General features: G+C 41.6%; 1 protein-coding gene across 6 annotated transcripts in view; it reads left to right on the forward strand.

Annotated features, from left to right (window-relative positions):
• PLCH1 (phospholipase C eta 1) overlaps positions 1–18,380 on the forward strand; it is a 61,158-nt gene that overhangs the window by 39,238 nt on the left and 3,540 nt on the right. For 2 of the 6 annotated variants that reach the window (XM_072344237.1, XM_072344239.1), the window contains 14 exons: positions 61–232; positions 3,063–3,170; positions 4,791–4,952; positions 7,544–7,615; positions 9,606–9,697; positions 10,413–10,513; positions 10,840–11,019; positions 11,116–11,223; positions 11,690–11,814; positions 12,225–12,309; positions 12,980–13,126; positions 13,501–13,580; positions 15,068–15,127; positions 15,604–15,958. In XM_072344237.1, coding sequence (XP_072200338.1) covers positions 61–232; positions 3,063–3,170; positions 4,791–4,952; positions 7,544–7,615; positions 9,606–9,697; positions 10,413–10,513; positions 10,840–11,019; positions 11,116–11,223; positions 11,690–11,814; positions 12,225–12,309; positions 12,980–13,126; positions 13,501–13,580; positions 15,068–15,127; positions 15,604–15,958 — 1,847 coding nt within the window. The remainder of the gene's footprint in view (positions 1–60; positions 233–3,062; positions 3,171–4,790; positions 4,953–7,543; positions 7,616–9,605; positions 9,698–10,412; positions 10,514–10,839; positions 11,020–11,115; positions 11,224–11,689; positions 11,815–12,224; positions 12,310–12,979; positions 13,127–13,500; positions 13,581–15,067; positions 15,128–15,603; positions 15,959–18,380) is intronic. The other 4 variants (XM_072344238.1, XM_072344241.1, XM_072344242.1 and 1 more) reach the window with 3 other exon arrangements.

Raw genomic sequence — 18,380 nt, forward strand, 5'->3', positions numbered from 1 at the left:
GAGCTGTGCAGCTCTTCTTTCTTAAAGCACAGTTGTCACTGTCTGGGGTTTTGTTTCTAGGTTTCCGGTGATACTGTCTATTGAAAATCATTGCAGTATTCAGCAGCAAAAGAAGATTGCTCAGTACTTGAAGGAGATACTTGGTGACAAACTGGACTTGTCATCTGTAGTCACCGGAGATTCCAGGCAGCTTCCTAGCCCTCAAAACTTGAAAGGGAAAATCCTAGTGAAGGTAATTTCCTACTGATGGCACATTGAAAATCCAGCGGGAGGCGGTGCCTGGTATTTATTGTGTGTCTTTGGGGAATAAGTTTATCTGTACCACCATGACTGGTACAGATGCAGTAAGTTAAAATTCCAAGCTTGTCACAGAGATACCAAAATGGTAAACCTTAGTCTCAACAAGTGGCCCAGGACACTTCTGTGAGTGTTCTAACAGGGCAGTTATATCAACAGTAAGGCAAAGGAAATTCTTTCTGCTTCTTCAGCACCTTATCTAAAGGTCTTCAAGTCAGAGATGCTGATTTTTTTTTAATCCGTAGCACTGAGTGAAGGGAACAGAGATTTGGTAAAAAACACATCTTTAAGAATAGCAGGAAATGGGGCAATTACCTGATGCTTTCTCTTCTTCTGGTTTGTCAAATGAATGTTGTTAATGGGTATTTTTCCCTACCGTCCTGTAGCGTGCAGAAAATTTATACAAGGAAAGATTTTATGACAGTGCTTTGGAGTGATGTAAAACATCTGAAAACTTGCATTTTCATGCATTGCCCCCTCACCCTGCTATGAGCAGTAGTTCATTAAATGAAACAAAACTATTTTCATGGTTCATCAGCCACATTTATGAAAGAAGAGCACTTCAGAAGGTGCCTAAAGAGCAGCAAGAGAGGAGGCTCTGCAGCACTGTAGTTAGTGTTGTATGCAGAGTGAGTTGTTGGAGCCCCTCTGTGCAAACAGATTTGCTCTTGAAGGAATTTCAAAGGCTGAGATGGCTGTAATAAGAAAGCAATGCTAGGCAGGCCGGTGGGAAGATGTTTAATAGAGTTGTAGCCTATAAATTTGTCTAATTTACTTTGGCACATGAGAATTACTTCGCTGTGAGCACTTGAGATGCTGTTTTTTCCCTCTATCCTCCGTGCTGAGCTGTCTATAGCAATTCACAATAGATCTGATGTTAGATTAAACATTTCAATATTTAGCAGAGATGTGACTGACTTAGAAAGCCTTCAAGTGCTCAGCTTTGGTTTTGCATTTCACTGAGGCACTTTTCTTGTTCTTGAACCATGTGAGTGTGCAGTGCTGGTGTTTTAGGGAGCTGAACAAGATAGCAGTAATGTCAGTCATTGCAAAACGTAGTGAATCCAGCTTGAAATATGTCACTAAGTAAAAGGCAAGAGGCCTGGCGCTGTCCTGGTCTTCCACGAACTTCTAAACTTCTCTTCCTGGCACATCTGAGTTTGCAACTTTAGGTAAAGTTTTCAGCTAGCAGTGGCTGGAGCCCTGTGAATGGTTACAGAATGGAGTGCATCTGGGCTGATGTTTGTAGAATGAGGAACTCTGTTTTCAGTATCACAGAATCTCAGCACAAAGCCCTATCTCCCATCTCAGTCATATTAGGAAAGAAAAATATTTAGCTTCTGGTTGAAGTAAGCTGGTTTCTCATCTTTGTTTTTTTGTTTGTTTGTTTGTTTTTTACTGTTATTTATGCTGTTCTCTGCATTTCTTTTTGAAATACAATATTGACTAATTCGATGAAGAATTTCAAATTATGGCCGTAATTCTTGTTTTGCTATTGAATATAGAAAAGATTTTTGGTAATACTAAGGGACTTTAATCCCACGTAAACTCTCAAGTCATTAGCAGAGCAGCATTATTCATTTCAGAACACAGTCCTTAAGTCAGTCCTCTTCATTTCCACAGAAACCCAGTTCTTGTCTACCTCTGTTTGTGATGAAACAGGCAGACTGCAAGTGTTCCTGCAAACAGGGAGGATGTCAAGACATGTAAAATAGCATAAAAGTTTGTTTTCATAAGCATTAACCTGGTCTTTGGGGCCAATTTATTAAGTAACAGACAACAAAACAAGAGGCAGTACCAAAAGTTACATCTTGGGAGGTTCAGAATGGGCTGTAGGAAAGGGCTTTCAGCAGAGCGTAGTGCACATGGGAGGAGGTTGCCCAGAGAGCTGAGGGAGCCACTGTCCTGAAAAGTTTGTAAGATTTGGCTATGCAAAGCTCATCCAGAGCTGTGATGATCCTCCTTTAGTGGGAGGTTGGACTAAAGACCTTCAGAGGTCTACAGACAACATTGCTACAGTTCTGAATTTGGGCCTGGCCAGAAGTGGTCAAACAGGGCAATGGAAGTTGAATGTTCCAGTAAGTATAATTCATCTTTCAGATCCTCAATTTTTTTTTTTTTTACCAGAAGTAACCAATAACCTCTGATACTCACCACTCTAATCAGATGTTGGAAACTAGACATGGAGTTGAAGTAGTTCCTTTCTAATGTAGGTATATGAAGCACAAAGTAGAGGATTAGCAACTAATTTTGGGTTTCTGACTATGCGCTTGCATGAGCATGCAATATTAAATTAAACTTTGCTGCTTCATTCATGTTGATGGCTACTTGCAATGAGTTTTTTGTGTATGCATTTTCCCTTCTGATGCAGAGCCTATAACATAGTCTCAGCTTCTGAGTTTTGAGCTTTATCTGAAGTACATGATGGTTTGCTTGCTAGAGGTAAGCCTGAAGCACTGGGGAGGCAACTTTACATTCACTGACACTCACTGGCTCGCTCCAGAGATGGGAGATAGCGTGCTTTTTTGGACTAGCTTGCAAATGTCTTCCAATAACAAGCTAACAGAAGTACATCAACCTCCTTTTGAAGACATCATCTATGATAATCTGGCTCCTTGAGCCAGTTTGCATGAGATTGTCTGAATTCTAAGCTCTGCCCACTTTTAAAGTAAGCACTAATTGAGTAAAAGGGTATTTGGGGCTTTGGAGAACATAATGTTGACCGTGTGAGTATTAATTATGAATATTTTTTTCTTCCATTTTAGGGAAAGAAGTTGCCATACAGTCTCGGAGCAGATGCTGAGGAAGGAGAGGTTTCTGATGAGGATAGTGCTGATGAAATTGAGGATGACTGCAAGTTGAAATCCTGCTATGTATGTGCATGTACACATCTTCTAGACCTACTGTTTCTTGCAGACGTGTTTCATAACCCTCCTTGCTGCTGTTAGAAGACTACGTTTTTAAACTTGGATTTCTAAGTCAGGTCTTTAAGATGCAGGAATTATGTAATTCCACATTTTGATAAGGACTGAATTTGTTCAGAAACACAGAACTTCTCATTTAAATCATCTAAATGACAGATATATGCAGCAGCCTGGTGCCAGTGCAGTGAGCTTGCTAGGCTTCTTCAAGCACAGTTGTGTGAAGTGCAGTGTCAGAATGGAATTGCTGCACTGTGTCTACTTGAAAATTACGAGTAGAGACATACAAATAGAAAGAACTTGAGGTGTGAAAATTTATTTTTAGTACTTTCTTTCTCCAACATTAACAAATGTTTTCCATTTCCTTTATTTCTTAAGCCTCCCTGTTGACTTTTCTGCTAATGATTTTATTAATGCTTTTCTTTTTTTGCTACAAACTGAAACTGGTGTGCAGTGCTGACCCGTGTTATCCTGCAGGTGTTTCATTCTGGTCAGAAGTCAGCCTTGCTTCATCAGTCAAAAGTTATGAACAAAAATATTATCAAGGGAGACTCAGAAAGAATAGCTCAAATTCAGATTAATATTTAGGGAGTATAGAGTTGTTTATCTCCACTTCTGAAGGTAGCCTGGTGATTTTTCCCTGCTGCCACCCAGAAGCACCTTTGTGCAATTCTCATTAGCTGTTTTTGGCTTGCAAATTGAGCTTTTAATTTGTCTGTATCATCTTTTAATTTGTCTGTATCATTTTTGCCTGCTATTAGCCATCAACAGATTTTCAGAGTAGCTGGGATTTGCTTTAGTCCCCACCTGAGCTGGTTCATAAGAAGGGAATGTTCCAGTTTCCAATTCACTGTCATGTGCTGTTGAATAGGAGCTCTCTGTAGTCCCCATCTGCTTTGCTAACGTGACTTCTGATGTACAGAAAGACCCAAGAGAAAACCTGCGGTCCTTAAAGCCACTAATACAGTATGTCTTCTGTGGCCAGGAAGGGAGTCTGTTAGGACAGACAGCTGCACTCCTGTCTCAGGAGAGTTCTCGTGCCCCATAGGGAGGGGAATGCCAGGTGCAAACATGTTCTCAAGGATCCTATTTTAAGCATTGTATGTAAGAGACCTTTGGTATTTATTTATATAGTCAATGCTGCTATTAACTCAGATTCTACGATTTGGTTATAATTGTTTCCTCTCTTGTCAGAGCAGGTATCTTGTGGCAGTTAGGCTGTCTGATATCACTGAGGAAATCTGTTGGTGATTTAGTTGAGAATTTGTGCTGTGCTCAAAAAGAAAAGGTCAGACTGTGACTGTTTGAAACACCAGGGCCTGGGGCTGGGCTGCTATATGCACTAGGCAGTACTTTGCTGAGCCCTGCAAGGGATGTGTCAGGGCCCTAGAGGGAAGTAGGGAAGATGGCAGTGACAGTAAAAGCCCCAGCTGGATGGGGTTATGCAAGAAGCTTTTTCTTGTTCAGAGAAGGGCAATGGTGGGAGTGCCTGAGGCACATGCAGTGTACATCTCAGGCTGTCCCAGATGGACATAATAATCTGTTTTAACTGGATCTCTTAATGGTTTTCAGAATAACGGTGCAACTGAGCATCAGGTGGAATCTTTTATAAGAACCAAGCTTGAATCTCTGCTAAAAGAGTCCCAGATCAGGGACAAAGAAGATCCTGACAGCTTCACAGTGAGAGCACTGCTAAGGGCAACTCACGAAGGTTTAAGTGTTAACCTGAAGCAGGTAGGTGGGTGCTTTTTTCCTTCATTTCCTGGGTATGAAATATGGTGACATGCTGCGCATTTCAATGATTTAAGAACAGCACCTGATAGATTTGTTTCAGCTAAAATGAAAACTTGGAGTAGTTTCAGATAAAACGTCTGAGGATTTAAGAGATTGAATGTGAAGAGTATCTCTCTCAAACCTGTTTTATTTCCGCCTACATGTTGGAAGGAAATAATTCAGGAAGCCTCGATACTGCAAATAGTTGCCTCAGTCCTGTCGTGACTGACCGTGGTAATTCAGCATTGCTGTTTCCTGTAATGCACAGGATTGTGCTTTTACTGCCCGAAGCAAGGGCCTGTTTTTTTCATACCCATACTGTTTTATGTTTGTGAATGATATGTTTCTTTTCCCTTTTGACATCAAGTTATTATTACAGAGCTATAAAAGTGTACTGGGATTTTGAATACATCGGTGCAGTTTGTACCTCCAATCCATAGTCACCATATTTTCACCTCAACTCAATGCAGAATCTGTTATGCAAAATGAGAACGGACTGCTCTGAAGGATGTGCCTACTCAAATGACGCAGTCTGCAAGGTCAACTACGTGCAGATTGACTTCCTGCACATCTTCCCACTCCATAGGTTTTATGTCATTTTTGTCAATCTTTTCGTAAGACCGGAGCTATGAGACCTTTGCCTGAAGCCAGGCTTGACTGCATAGAATATGCTCATCTTGTGCTGGTGCTTGAGTTGTCTGGTCACAGCTGTGTTGTGATGGGAAAGGGCTGTGCATGTCCAAAGATCAGAGCCACCTGACCTGGCAAAGAGGAGTTATTTCCAGATTGTGACTTAGCAGCTGAGAGCGGGCTGCTTGCCTCTTCACTTTGGCCTCTGTGATGTTGGGAAAGTGGAATTTCAGAGAGCAAACTGTTAGTAAACGTGATTAGAGCCACTTCAACATTACTTTGAGCTAGAATAATAGCATTTGGGATGTTCTCTGGCACCTGGAAAAAGGATTGGCCCCTAGGTAGCATTGAAGAGCAAAGGACTTTGTTTAAACAACACAGATTTCTGTAAGGCACTCATGTTTACTTTGACACCTGAGATTACCAGTTGCATTTAACTGATGAGGCCAAAATACTGGAAATGGGTGATGGAGGAGCATTGTTGGAACATCTGTCAGGTCGTAATATCTCCAATAATCTGTAATCAACTTATTTAAAATTATTACTGGATGTTGAGATCCCTTCCTGCAGCAGCGCGTTCTGAAGACTGGGTGCATGTCTGACCCTGTTTTCAAGGGTCTTTAAGCAACACAGAGCTGAGAAACTAGCAATAATAAGAGGTCAAGTAATTGGCAGATTAGTTGATATCAACTGCTGACTTAGATGGAAGGCGATTATAAATGGCTTGATGATTCTGTAACTTACTTGCTCGCATTGTTTGGTGGCCCTGTGGTAGAGTTCTGCTCTGACAGTTGCTGTGTAACTGCTGAACCAGAGGCAGTCTGCTGGGATTGCCTGTGTACGTTCTGCTGGTCAAACCTCACTTTCCTTCCCTTTATCACTGACAGACTTCCCTTTTTCCAGTAACTGAACAACCCAAACAAAAAAAAGAACCCAACCATTTATGATGCAAATTCACATGCTGTCTCCAGAAGATACCATGTTCTGTATGGAGGTTTTTTTATACATGTGTGGAGCTGGGTTTTTGGGGTGGGGGAGGAGCGGGGCAGTGTGTCCTGTCAGTCGGTTTGGATTTGCTGTGTTTGAGAATGGCAAATTCTCATTGGAGAAAGACACAGCCTTCATCTGCTTGGGTTTCCTTCTCTGCTTTATGTAGATTTTCAGCCTGAGCTAAGAACAAATGTTTGTATGTAGATACAGTGATTATTGGAGAGCAAAGCACCTATTGCTTCTGTCATTGGTACTGGCCAGAAGTGATGTCCAACACAATGCAGTGAGTAGCTGGAGTTTGTTGGAGTCACTGAAATACTGGGGCAATATTCCTCAGCATCTCTAGGTCTTTATTTTGCTCTTTGAAAGAAGAAGGGATATGTTTTTTCTGGCAGAAAAAGCCAGGTGCTGCCAGGAGTTATCAAAGCCGTGTCCAGTGGCACAGCTGTGGATGTGAAACTTGGGCTCCAGGCTGTCTTGTAGCTTTATTTTTTTCCTCTCCTTTCCTTTGTGGCTATTTTTATGTACGTTTTCAGGTGGTTGCTGTTGTTTTTTTGCTGGATTGTTTTTTCTCTCTGCTTGGTTGCTGTCTTGAATATTAATGTTCATTTTTGCCTTCCACTTAGAGGACTGCTCTTCTAAATTAGAAAAGTCCTTTCATGAAATGGTCTTGAGTTTGTGTGCAGAGATCAGTATGTTGTGCATAGACTTTAATTCCCTTCCACCTTTATTCTCTTGTGCAATTATTGTGCTCTTACAACAGTGAATCTGAGTGACAGGGCAAAACTTTCATTGGGCTAAAGCCCAGTGTCTGTTAGAGACTGTAGCGAGTGTAATGTAGTGTAATGTGTGTAGTGTTGTGATGTCTGTTACAGACTGTGAAAGTCTGAAAGTATCCACTTACACTCATCTTTCCAACTTTCCCTGTACAGAACCTGGACACGAAAGAAGGTGGGAAAAAGTCTCATAGTCGATCATTAATGGGCAACTTTGGTAAACACAAAGTAAGTGAATCGAGAGAGTGATTTTGCTGGTTTGTCTGACTGTTTTAATGGCACATGGTGTGGTTTATTGCATGGTGTGCATGGAGGCAATGAGAAAGGACTGCTTGCTTACACGTGGTGTAATTATTGCTGTTTAGAAGAGTATAGCTGGCAAGATTATGGAGAATCATTCTGAGACAGTCGCTGCACCCCATAAAAACCTTGCCTGGCTATAAAGATAATCTGAATTAGTGAAGGGTAATTGCTGATATTTCTGATCAGACCTACAGCAGCATCAGAGCAGTCTGAACAAATGCCTTGATATGTTCTTGTTTTCCAGACTTCTGTCCATACAGCTGATGTTGTTTTTGTTTGGGGTCTGGTTTCGCCTTGTCCTACACACTGTGCAGGGCCATGCAGTGCCCCCTGCCCGGCTTCTCACACAGGGGCTGCTGTGACTGAGCAGTGGCTTTGGTCCCACCACTCCTGCTCTGTGAAAGTGTATTTTCCTCTGATCTCTTCATGGTTTGTCATACACTATTTATATGTATGTAGCTGCTGGGTCAAATTGTCTGCTTCGCTAGATCTTCACTGCAGCAACTGCACCAAACCAAGCAAGAGCTAATGTAATCCAAATGAGTGTGAGGTTTCCTGTTCCACCTATGTGTGCTGCCTGAGCAGATAGCAGCCATCAGGAGGGACGGCCTGCCTGTGTTTCCTCCTGTTCTGTTGGTGGGAAAAGAAATGCTGTGGGGTGAGATGTCACATACACGAGTCAGCTACTAAAAACAGATGGTTATACTGAGAGTTGGAAAGCACATCAGTGATTTTAATTGCTTCCACTAGCTATCCTAATAGATACAGCAGGTGGGAGAGTCTGTCCATTTAATCTCTGCTGGGAAAAAAAAAAAAAGGTCTGTGTGTGTGTTTTTTTTTAAATATATATATGTATAATGATTATACTGTAGGTTGAGTCAGGAGGGAGTTCCAGTAGTTTCTCCCTCACGCCTTTCCGGCTAAAGGGGATGCCTGGCAAAGATGGTTACTATTGATCTTTTTGCAGATGCAGAATTATCCAACCAGGAATATTGACTTGTGATGTTTTCGGCTCTTGTTCCGGCTGTATACATGTGTAAACTCTCTAAAACCTCCATTGGAGGAAGGAATGCCAAGGCTGGCAACTCCTGCAAGTTAACTGCAGGGTGGATCATCAGTCCAGACCTTTGAACCGCTCAAATGGTCTCCAATATGGTCAACTTTATTTCAGTGCTGAACAGAGCAAACTTAAAATACAAACTGAGTTCTGTGCATTATTGGTTTATCATAGCAGGAGAAATGAATTCTGTACTCAATTATCATCTAACTACATGAGCAGAAGGATACAGAGCTTTCAGTTATATTGTTGATTACCTCGTGATGAGAAGGGAATTAAAGAAACTCTCATTTGAACTACAGTAAGTGTTACGAAACATGTAATGTTGCTGAAATTGGACACTGTGAAAGCACAGGCACTTATTAAACAACAGCATCTTTTTGTATCTTTTTATCATAGCTAGTTCCTTTAATGTACGCTGCAATAAATTAGAGTGATTTGAATGTTCATTTGCATGGCTCAAAAGGCAGCGGAAGAAAAGATGCTTGGGAATTTTGCCCTGAGGTTGTTTGTGTTCTCAGCTTCATGAGTGCATTTCTTAAACTCTCTAAATTGTGAAGGGAGAGAGGGAGAAGCATAGGTGAGTGCAGTACACTGTACATGTACACCCTGCTGTGTGCTGCTGTTTGTTAAATATGGTAGTGGCCATTGGAAATCCAGCAGGACCAGTGGAGCAGTGCAGAGTGTGCGTGGTATGCTGTAGTGGGTGCCTGGCTTGGAGAAATGTTTCTTTTCCAGCTTGGCCCTAGCTGCTGGCCAGCAGGTAGACCTGCTCTCTGGGTTCATGGGTAAGTGGTGTGTCCTTGCAGGAATATCCCATAATCTGACCTAGTTGTGCTTGATTTCTTTTCCCATCAGAAAACAGGGAAGGCAACATCCAAATGTAGCACATCAGATGATGATGAAAATCAGCAAAACTCTTCTGGGAAGGAAGCAGGGCAGCTGCACAGGTGAGCTAAGTGTCACTGCCGTTTTTCAGCTCAGTTGGATTAATAACGTGTTGTTATTAATATGTATATGTCACAGCCTAAGTCTGGTTTTACGAGGCAAGGCGTTTATGACAGTTCTGTCAGGGTATGTTTTGCTGTGGCTGCTTTAGCCTGATAGTTTGAATACGTAGGCTTTGGTAGGTTGCAAATAGCAATTACCCTTGAACTGATATGAAATGCGATAGTAATACTTTCCTAGTGGAAAAATGCCAATCTACATTTTGCATGCTGTAAATAGTGCTCAAAGAAAACGGCTTTAACCTAAATGGGGATACATCACGGCCCTGTCAGCTTTATTACATCTGAGAATGTAAAGAAAATGCAATCAAAAAAGTGCCACTGAGAATGTATTTGCTGTCACTGAAAAGCTCCTTTTACAGAGGCAACTCACAGCTGTCTGCCTTTGTTTTTGCCTGGAGAAGCCATCGCTTGGCTATTTCATTATGGTGTAAATAAAAAATGTTGTTTGTGCATTGTGACTGAAGGTACAGGGGTAACTGCTCAGAACCCACTGTAAGGAGACTGGCCCCGCAGAGTTCCCTGCTTACTGCACCTTTCTTTGCAGCTTGAGTTGTACAGCTGCTTGTTTCCTTACTGATGAAAAATAAAGGGAATTCATATATGTTTTAAATATTGAAAAAGTCCTTCTTTGTTTTATGTATTAAATATAAATCAGTAGACTGACTCGTCGAAGGAAAACTGTGAAGCTGTGCCGAGCTCTGTCTGACCTAGTGGTGTACACAAACTCTGTGGCAGCCCAGGATATAGTAGACGATGGTAAGTAGATGTCTGCAGTTTGTTCAAAGCGCTCACATCTGGGATTTTGCAGGAGAAAAGACCCTGGCAATTAGTTTGAACTCTTGCTTGGCTTTCCTTGCAATTCTTGAGACTCGAGTGTCTAACAGAAGGCACTCCTGAAAGAGGAAACTGGTGCCCTTCGGTTAAACTATATATCGGTTGAGTGTGACAAGACAATCTATCAGTGTGTTTGGGCTAACCCTGATCTTCTCCTTGGTTAATATCAGTATAGCTGAGGTCTGGGTTCAGGCCTCCATGCCCTGGGATTGCTTTGTAACTTGTTTGTTGGTTAACAATGCATTCAGGATCAACAGGGAATGTGCTGTCATTCAGTGAAACAAGAGCCCACCAAGCAGTGCAGCAGAAGGCTGAACAGTTCATGCTTTACAACCAGAAGCAGCTTACAAGGGTTTATCCGTCGGCATATCGGATCGACTCCAGCAATTTCAATCCTTTACCTTACTGGAATGTTGGTTGCCAGTTAGGTGGGTGTTGCATGAGAAACTTATTTCTCACCTCTTGTCTTTGTGCTACGTGAATATGGTCTTTATCAGCGACACTCAACTCTTCTTGTTTAACAGTGGCACTAAACTACCAGTCCGAGGGACGTATGATGCAACTAAATGAAGCAAAATTTAGGGTAAATGGCAACTGTGGTTATGTCCTCAAACCTCAGCAGATGTGCAAAGGTAATGTCCCGTTATGTATTGATTACTAAATAGTAATAAGTAGAAAGGTAACAAAGAAATGTCAGAGGCAGTCTGGGCGTTTGAAGCTAGCTGAAGAACTCAGCCCGAGCTACTTGTTCTTGTTGGCATCTGTGCAAGAAATGTGAAGACCACTGATCCGAGTTGTAACTGTAACCTTACAGATGGTCAACTATATTGGAGAAGAATTTATTTTAGGGCAGGTGTCTTAGCCTTGTAAAACCCTCCTTATTAGCAAGGGTGCTATTTGTCTTGTAATAGTGGGAGGGCTTTTTGGTTTGTTTTTAAAATGGAATGAATTTTAAAATTCATTAACAGTTGTTCCATGCTCTCAAGTTAGTAGCTAATGTGTGCTGTGTATATACGTACTGCTTGTGGGGACGAGGGAGTAATGTCTAATTTAGCATGTCTATCCTTACACTTGCTTTCCTTGCTTGCCAACTTTCAGGCTCGTTCAACCCCTACTCTTCAGATCCACTTCCTGCTAGTCCTAAGAAGCAGCTCATCCTGAAAATCATCAGTGGACAGCAGCTGCCTAAACCTCCTGACTCGATGCTGGGAGACCGAGGAGAGGTAAAGCACTCTGTTACCAACAAGTGCTTTTGTGGCAGGCCCTAGAATGACATGGCAGCCTTTGACTCAAGGAATTTTTCTCCTTATTTAAATCCACCAGTAACTGTCAGGCCATGTCAAGCTTTTGGTCATCCACTATTAGCATTTCCCACAGTCTGTATCCTATATACAATGTTTAAGAAGTAATTTGTTTTTTATTTTGGAAATGACTCACGGCTGGCCTTGGTTCTTCAGCCTATAAACCACGCACCACTACAGTTTGTGAAGCCATGTTGCATGAGTGTGCTGCTTGGAAATCGCAGTGGTTCTTGAATAGGAATTTAAATTAATTCTTTGTGTCAGTTTCCTTAAGACTTGACCTTCACTTATATTGTTGGCTTGCTTTTAAAGTATTGTTGTTTCTAAAATAGATAATAGATCCCTTTGTTGAGGTGGAAATTATTGGGTTGCCTGTTGACTGCTGTAAAGATCAGACCAGGGTGGTTGATGACAATGGTAAGATAATCAACTAATTTCCTTTTCTTAGAGTAAAATATGAAGTAATTACAAATGATTCAGTGTCTGTTATTACTTTGTAAATTGCAGAGCTTCTTACCTGATGAAATCAAATGATTTTCTTCTAAATTAATTCTGCTTTCTGACCAGAATTTCTGGTGCAGGACATGAGCGAGAATTGCTTTGCCACAACATCCATCTCCTGGATTGTTTTGAAATCTCCTTTGAGCAGAAATTCCTAATATTTTGATGTGTAATAAAATACCTGTATAATTTCAAAGGAAATGAAAACAAATAAGCAGTTTTATGGCCACCTCCCCCGTCATGGGAAGGCAGGGAAGAACAGAGTGGGTTAGCCTGCTGCAGCAGGGGAGGAGGCCATTAGTTTTAGCGGGCAGTTGCAATACCATGGGGGGTGGAAGAGATTAGTTCTTCCTGCTGCCTACACAAGAACCATTTTTTGGTAAAAGCTGCCTGGGAGATGGATCTCTCACTCTCATTTATTTCTATAATGGAGATTGAGAGAGAGTAGACATAGATGAGCAATGTGTGAGTGTTCAATTGCATATTTGGCCTGTTTCTCATGCCTCTTTGCTATGATTCGTGAACACTAGGACCAGTGCTTGCTCTGACTGTGTTTCTGAAGCTTTCTGCTCCATTTGTTTTATAGGGTTTAATCCTGTTTGGGAGGAAACGCTCACTTTTACTATCCACATGCCCGAAATAGCTTTGGTTCGATTTCTTGTTTGGGATCATGACCCTATTGGGCGAGACTTCGTTGGACAAAGAACGCTGGCCTTTAGCAGTCTTGTACCTGGTTAGTCCCACGTCTTTTTCTTGAATTAGATGTTTAAACAAAGATCAAATGGCTTTGAATTGCAAGTTTAAAACTAGGTGTCAGCACAGTATGTGTGCCTAAACGTCTAAGACTTTGTGTATGAACTCGGACAGCTCTGCAGTGTTAGGGTTGTGCATTCACTGTTGCTTTCAGGTTGGGTGGCTGTGCTTTTGGAAATTTCTGCTGTCTTTTACTTGGGGCAAATTGTATTGTGAGACTTGGAAAACTCATAAGGACACACTAGGTTTCATTTAATGCAGCAGGTTTATATGTTCTACTTCTACAGACACTCATTGCCAGGTGTCCATAAAGTACACACTGCTGACTGGGATGCAATATTTTAATTTTGCTAGGTTATCGACATGTGTATTTAGAAGGACTGACAGAAGCTTCCATATTTGTTCACATAACCATTAATGAAATCTATGGAAAGGTAGGTATATTTGCAAATGTACGTATTTTATGACTTTTGGTTGTAATTCTTCTGATAAAAATGAATTTCAGTGCAGTTTAAATGTTTTGTGGAGTTTACAGTGTGTTTTGTATGAGGTGCCTGGCTAACTCTGCGCTGATCAGTAGTAAGGTTTAAAGAAATTATGCAGTTCATACAGGGATGGAATGAGTTGAGGACTTTTAACTGCACCGGGACTTGGTATTTGAAAAGCTATTTACAGGAGCTAATTTGTCATAAATCTCATAGGTTTTAGTGCACACCGCTTGTTGCTTTTCTGAAAGATTACTTATTTTAAAGCTCGTTTTTAAAATGAAAGCAAAACACAGTGCTTTTTCTCTGCTTTAATTGCCATCATGAACAGGTCAGTGGAGATCAACAACACACAGAAGTTGAGGCCATGTTCAACAAGCTACTAAAACAAAATGGACCTTTGTAGTGATAGAAAAATAATAATAATTAAGGGTATAGAAGAAAGAATGTTAGCTCTCGGCCTTTCTCCCTCTTGAGAGCAGATGCAGAGAATGTTATATCAAAGCTTTTCTGACCAGCAGCTTTTTGTCTGTTCTGGAGCTCTGTAGTTATCTCTGCACATAAGATCAGAGCTCTGCAAGTACCCAAGGAAATTTCAGCTGAACACAGAGAGGAGATAACATAGGCAAGGCCCAGGGGCTGAGATTTGGTGCAATCCAGATCCTCGCTTAACTCCATTACCTTTATCCACACTGATCCCGTTAGATGGCTGAATGATCTAGAGATAGCCCTTTAAACCACTTAGATGTGTGTCTTGCTCTTGGCATCCTTGCCTCAGCACAAGGATCAGTGTTTCAGTGCACTCTCTGCTCTTGCCCCTGGAAGTGTTCCTACAGCCAAGGAGGTGTTGGACAGAATGGCCCTGACTGTGCCTGACCTGTGTGTGCTCTGTGCACAGAGAAGCTTTTAGTCTTCCAGGTAGTCTTCGTCACTGCTGCATCTGTGTTAAAAGAGCAGTAGCAGTAAACAGCTTGGGTTACATCTGCAGCACATTACGTAGACATGTACACATCTGTAGAGCTTTGGTTATTGTCTGGAAAACAGCCTGTTTGACTGTTGCTCCTGGTTCATGTTCTCTTCAAAGCAAAACAGCAAAGAGTAGCTTCATAGTGAAGACAAATGTTAATGGATGGAAGATGGAAATAATTCTGAGTGGGATTTGGTATCTTGTATAACTTAATCTATTATCTAATTCTTGCCTTAATGATGGACTACATTATTGTTTCTAAGGTATAAGCAGGCCGAATCTACATTGCCATCCTTGTAAAAAGGATGTCTGGTCAAGTTTCTATGAGAGACTTACGTTACATTAATGAATAGTCAAAGAATTTGCTGTAGAGAGTTTATATTTACAGTTGATGCATTATTTACCTTAGTTGCTTGTATTGTGGTCGTGAAAATATTAGCCAAACATATTTGCATTTTTTGCCTTTCAGTGGAGCCCCTTAATCCTCAATCCCAGTTACACAATATTGCACTTTCTAGGAGCCACAAAGGTAGACTTCATCAGCATGCACTTTAACTTGCTGGGCACAGATTTTCGAATGGTTCCTAATCGCATGATCTGTAACTACCAAGCTACATCATTCTTCATTCAAACTCTGAAACATTTGAGTATTGCTTTGATGATGCCCATGCATAAAACTTCAAATTAATGTCTAGCCTGTCACTGCTGTACATTTCTTACAGTATTGTCATCTCTGATTAGGAGACTTTGAGCAAACCTCTCTTGTAATTGTGGCAGGCTGCCATCCTAATGAGGAGAAACACAGACATGCATGAATTCATGGAGACTTATGCTGATAGTTCCTTGGTCAGAGTAGATGTGAATTGCTTGGTGTGAATTTTTTGCTTTGCTGCGTTTTAACTTTGTATTCATCATTCATAAATGCTCAGAAAGCAGCCTTTTCCATTGTACCCCTCTGTAGTAGTCTGAACTCGCTTGAAACCCTGGTTATTCTTGTCCTTTCAGAATAAGCAGCTGATTGGACTCCGAGGGCTGTTTAATAAGAACCCAAAGCACAGTTCTGCTGAGAGCAGTGGTCACTACGTACGGAAGCGCTCTATTGGTGACCGAATTCTCCGGCGCACGGCCAGTGCACCAGCAAAAGGTAGAAAGAAAAGTAAAATGGGTTTTCTGGAAGCTTCTGAAATTAAGGACAGTGCGTCCGAACCAGCAGACCTGAAGGACAAAGAAGGAGTTGTAAGGCGTACCAGCCGGAGTTTGCAAGCACGTCCTGCTTCTATGCCAGTGGACAAATTCCTTCTTGTAGGACTGCCGTGCACAGAAGATGAAACTACTCAAGATGCCAAAGGAAATGCAACTGGTAAGAGATTTCCAAAACTAATGGTGGTGTAATGAAGTTGAAATAGTCTATTAAGAGGGTTGATTATGCAGTTTATATACAAGTAGTTTTATTCGACTTCCTTAAGAGTTACTGGGCAAAATGCTATGTGTTTGAGCTGCTAGCATTTTTAGTCCACTCAAATTCCGTGTCAAGTGGAATGCTCTCAGTTGGGGTGGCAGTGGAAAGCCGTCTCCAAACCAGGCAAACCAATTACAATAATTTCTGGAAGTGCTCTTAAAAGGACACTTTTCACCTTCTGTTGTGAGAAAGAAAGAATGGTTCTTCCTTTAAGAACCCACGTTCAGTCAGTCTTCACCAGTTTCTGGTTTGTTACGGTCAGTTTGCTTATGAAAAGTTGCTGGCATGTTTTTTTTTCTTCCCATTTTCAAGGAGGAAGAATATTGTGAAGCATGTGGCTTTGGTTGCAAAATACATAGAGACCAATGCAGGCTTTCAAAAGTCACTAAAAACAGGGACAGTAGGGTCAGACTTTGTACCCAAATGTCTTTAAAAAGGAATTGAATTGAGCAACTGAGTTTAAGTGGAAAGCACTAAGATAAAATCTTAGTCTTGCTTAGTCATGATACATGAGTCAGTTCTTAAAACAGCCATTTTCCCAAGTCTTTTCAGCATCACTAGTTTGAGTTTTGAATGCCATTCCCCTGACAACAGCAAATGTGGTGCATTCAACGACATACATCATATTTGATTTACTAGGATATTTAGATACATCTCGAGAGCTTTGAATACTGTGGCTGTAGTCCGTTAGACCTGCTGCCTGCACCTGGAGCTTGTACCTTGTCTGAGCCACCTACGCTGCTGTTTGGGATTGGTTTTTGTTCGTCTGGCTGTGTGCTCTCATACAGGCTGGCCAGGTGCCCAGCTCTGGTCAGTGTTGGCAGCTGCACTTTTTCAGAGTTGGTCCCCACAGGGCTATTCCTGGACAGACAAAGGGCAGCCAGAAGCACTGTCTGTCCTACTTGGTAAGAGGAGAGTACAGTGAGAACCTGGCTTGGATGGTGGCTGACAGAAGTGCTGCTGTGCTCTGAGTGTTCTCTCTCAGCTGCACAGCATCAGTTTCTGCCAGCACCAGGAGCCACATGGAGCTGGACAGCTGAGCTCAGGTGGGAATGTATTGTTAAGCCATGCATGCTCTACCTGCCCTCATCTGTGGCTTTGAAGGAACTTAGAATATGGACATTGCTTTGTAAAAGAAGTCACTAAAGAGAAACAGAAAACAAAATTAAACCTGCTTTTTTCTTTTTTTTTTTTTTTTTCCCCTACTAACCAGAGACGAGACTGTAGACAGGAAAAGGGATGTTCCTGGTAAGGGAAGTTAGCTCTGAAAATGCTGCATTTGAAGTAGAAAGATTTTCTCTGGATAAGCACGTGGAGCTGTTACAGCTCGGTCATTCCTATCAACAGCTGTAGGCATCATTTGCAGATTTCTTCCCGCAGATGCTTTAAGTAAGGACAGAATTTCACGTTTTTTGGAAGCTGTAGGTATTCTCTTACAGGAAAATAACACAGACTGTGGTGAGATCACCTAAAATTCTGCTTCAGGAAGTAAATTCTGTCCTCTGGAGTGTCTGTATGGCTTGTCCCATGACTCCCGCAGAGGAGAACCAGCCTCCTTAGGCATAGAAAGTGAGACAAAAGATGAAATGCTAAATGGAGGCCTCTGCTGTAGCTGCAGGACCTTCTTTCTTCTCTGTGCCAAAGGAACAGCCCATTTTTGGAAGACGAACTTAACTTCAGCCTTGATAAGAAAAGGTGTGAAAGGGCGTCACACGTGCAGAACTTGGCTTGGGAGTTCTCCTAAAGTAACTTCAGTGCCAGTTGTTCAGACTGGGAGGCAGATTCACCCTCATGGAGGCTTTCAGTCCAACTGAGTACTCATTATTTCTGGACACAGTGAAGAATGGAGAGGGCTGGCTGTCCAGCAGAGGTCTTTCTGATTGGCTGAAGGAACTTTTCATATTTTGGAAATCAGCCCTTAGGACTAGGCTTATTAAAATGATCTCTAATGGGGGGCTTCAGGCACTGATGAAGAATGATCAGGGCTTCTCTTGTTTCTTCCTCGGGTACCTGATTTCTAGTGAATGTAAAGAAGAGTATGCGTTATACCAGATTTATTGCTTAATTAAAGCTTCAAAGCTAGGAGTGAGTCATGGAGCTGGGATTTGGCAAATAAAGACAAATAAGAAGATTTGGTGGAGAAAATGTCATGTATTTCCACAGAATTCGAAAGCTTGCTCTCCTATGAACGCAGTGTGCTGACAGAAGAGCAGAAATTAAATCCTTAGATTTTAATCTCTTACAATAACTGTACGTAAAGAACAGTGTCTGGAGTCCAGCTACCTGACGCTTTATACTCTGAGCTCTTTTAAGCATGCATCTT

This window comes from Excalfactoria chinensis, chromosome 9 (genome assembly GCF_039878825.1).
Source record: "Excalfactoria chinensis isolate bCotChi1 chromosome 9, bCotChi1.hap2, whole genome shotgun sequence".
Taxonomy (NCBI): domain Eukaryota; kingdom Metazoa; phylum Chordata; class Aves; order Galliformes; family Phasianidae; genus Excalfactoria; species Excalfactoria chinensis.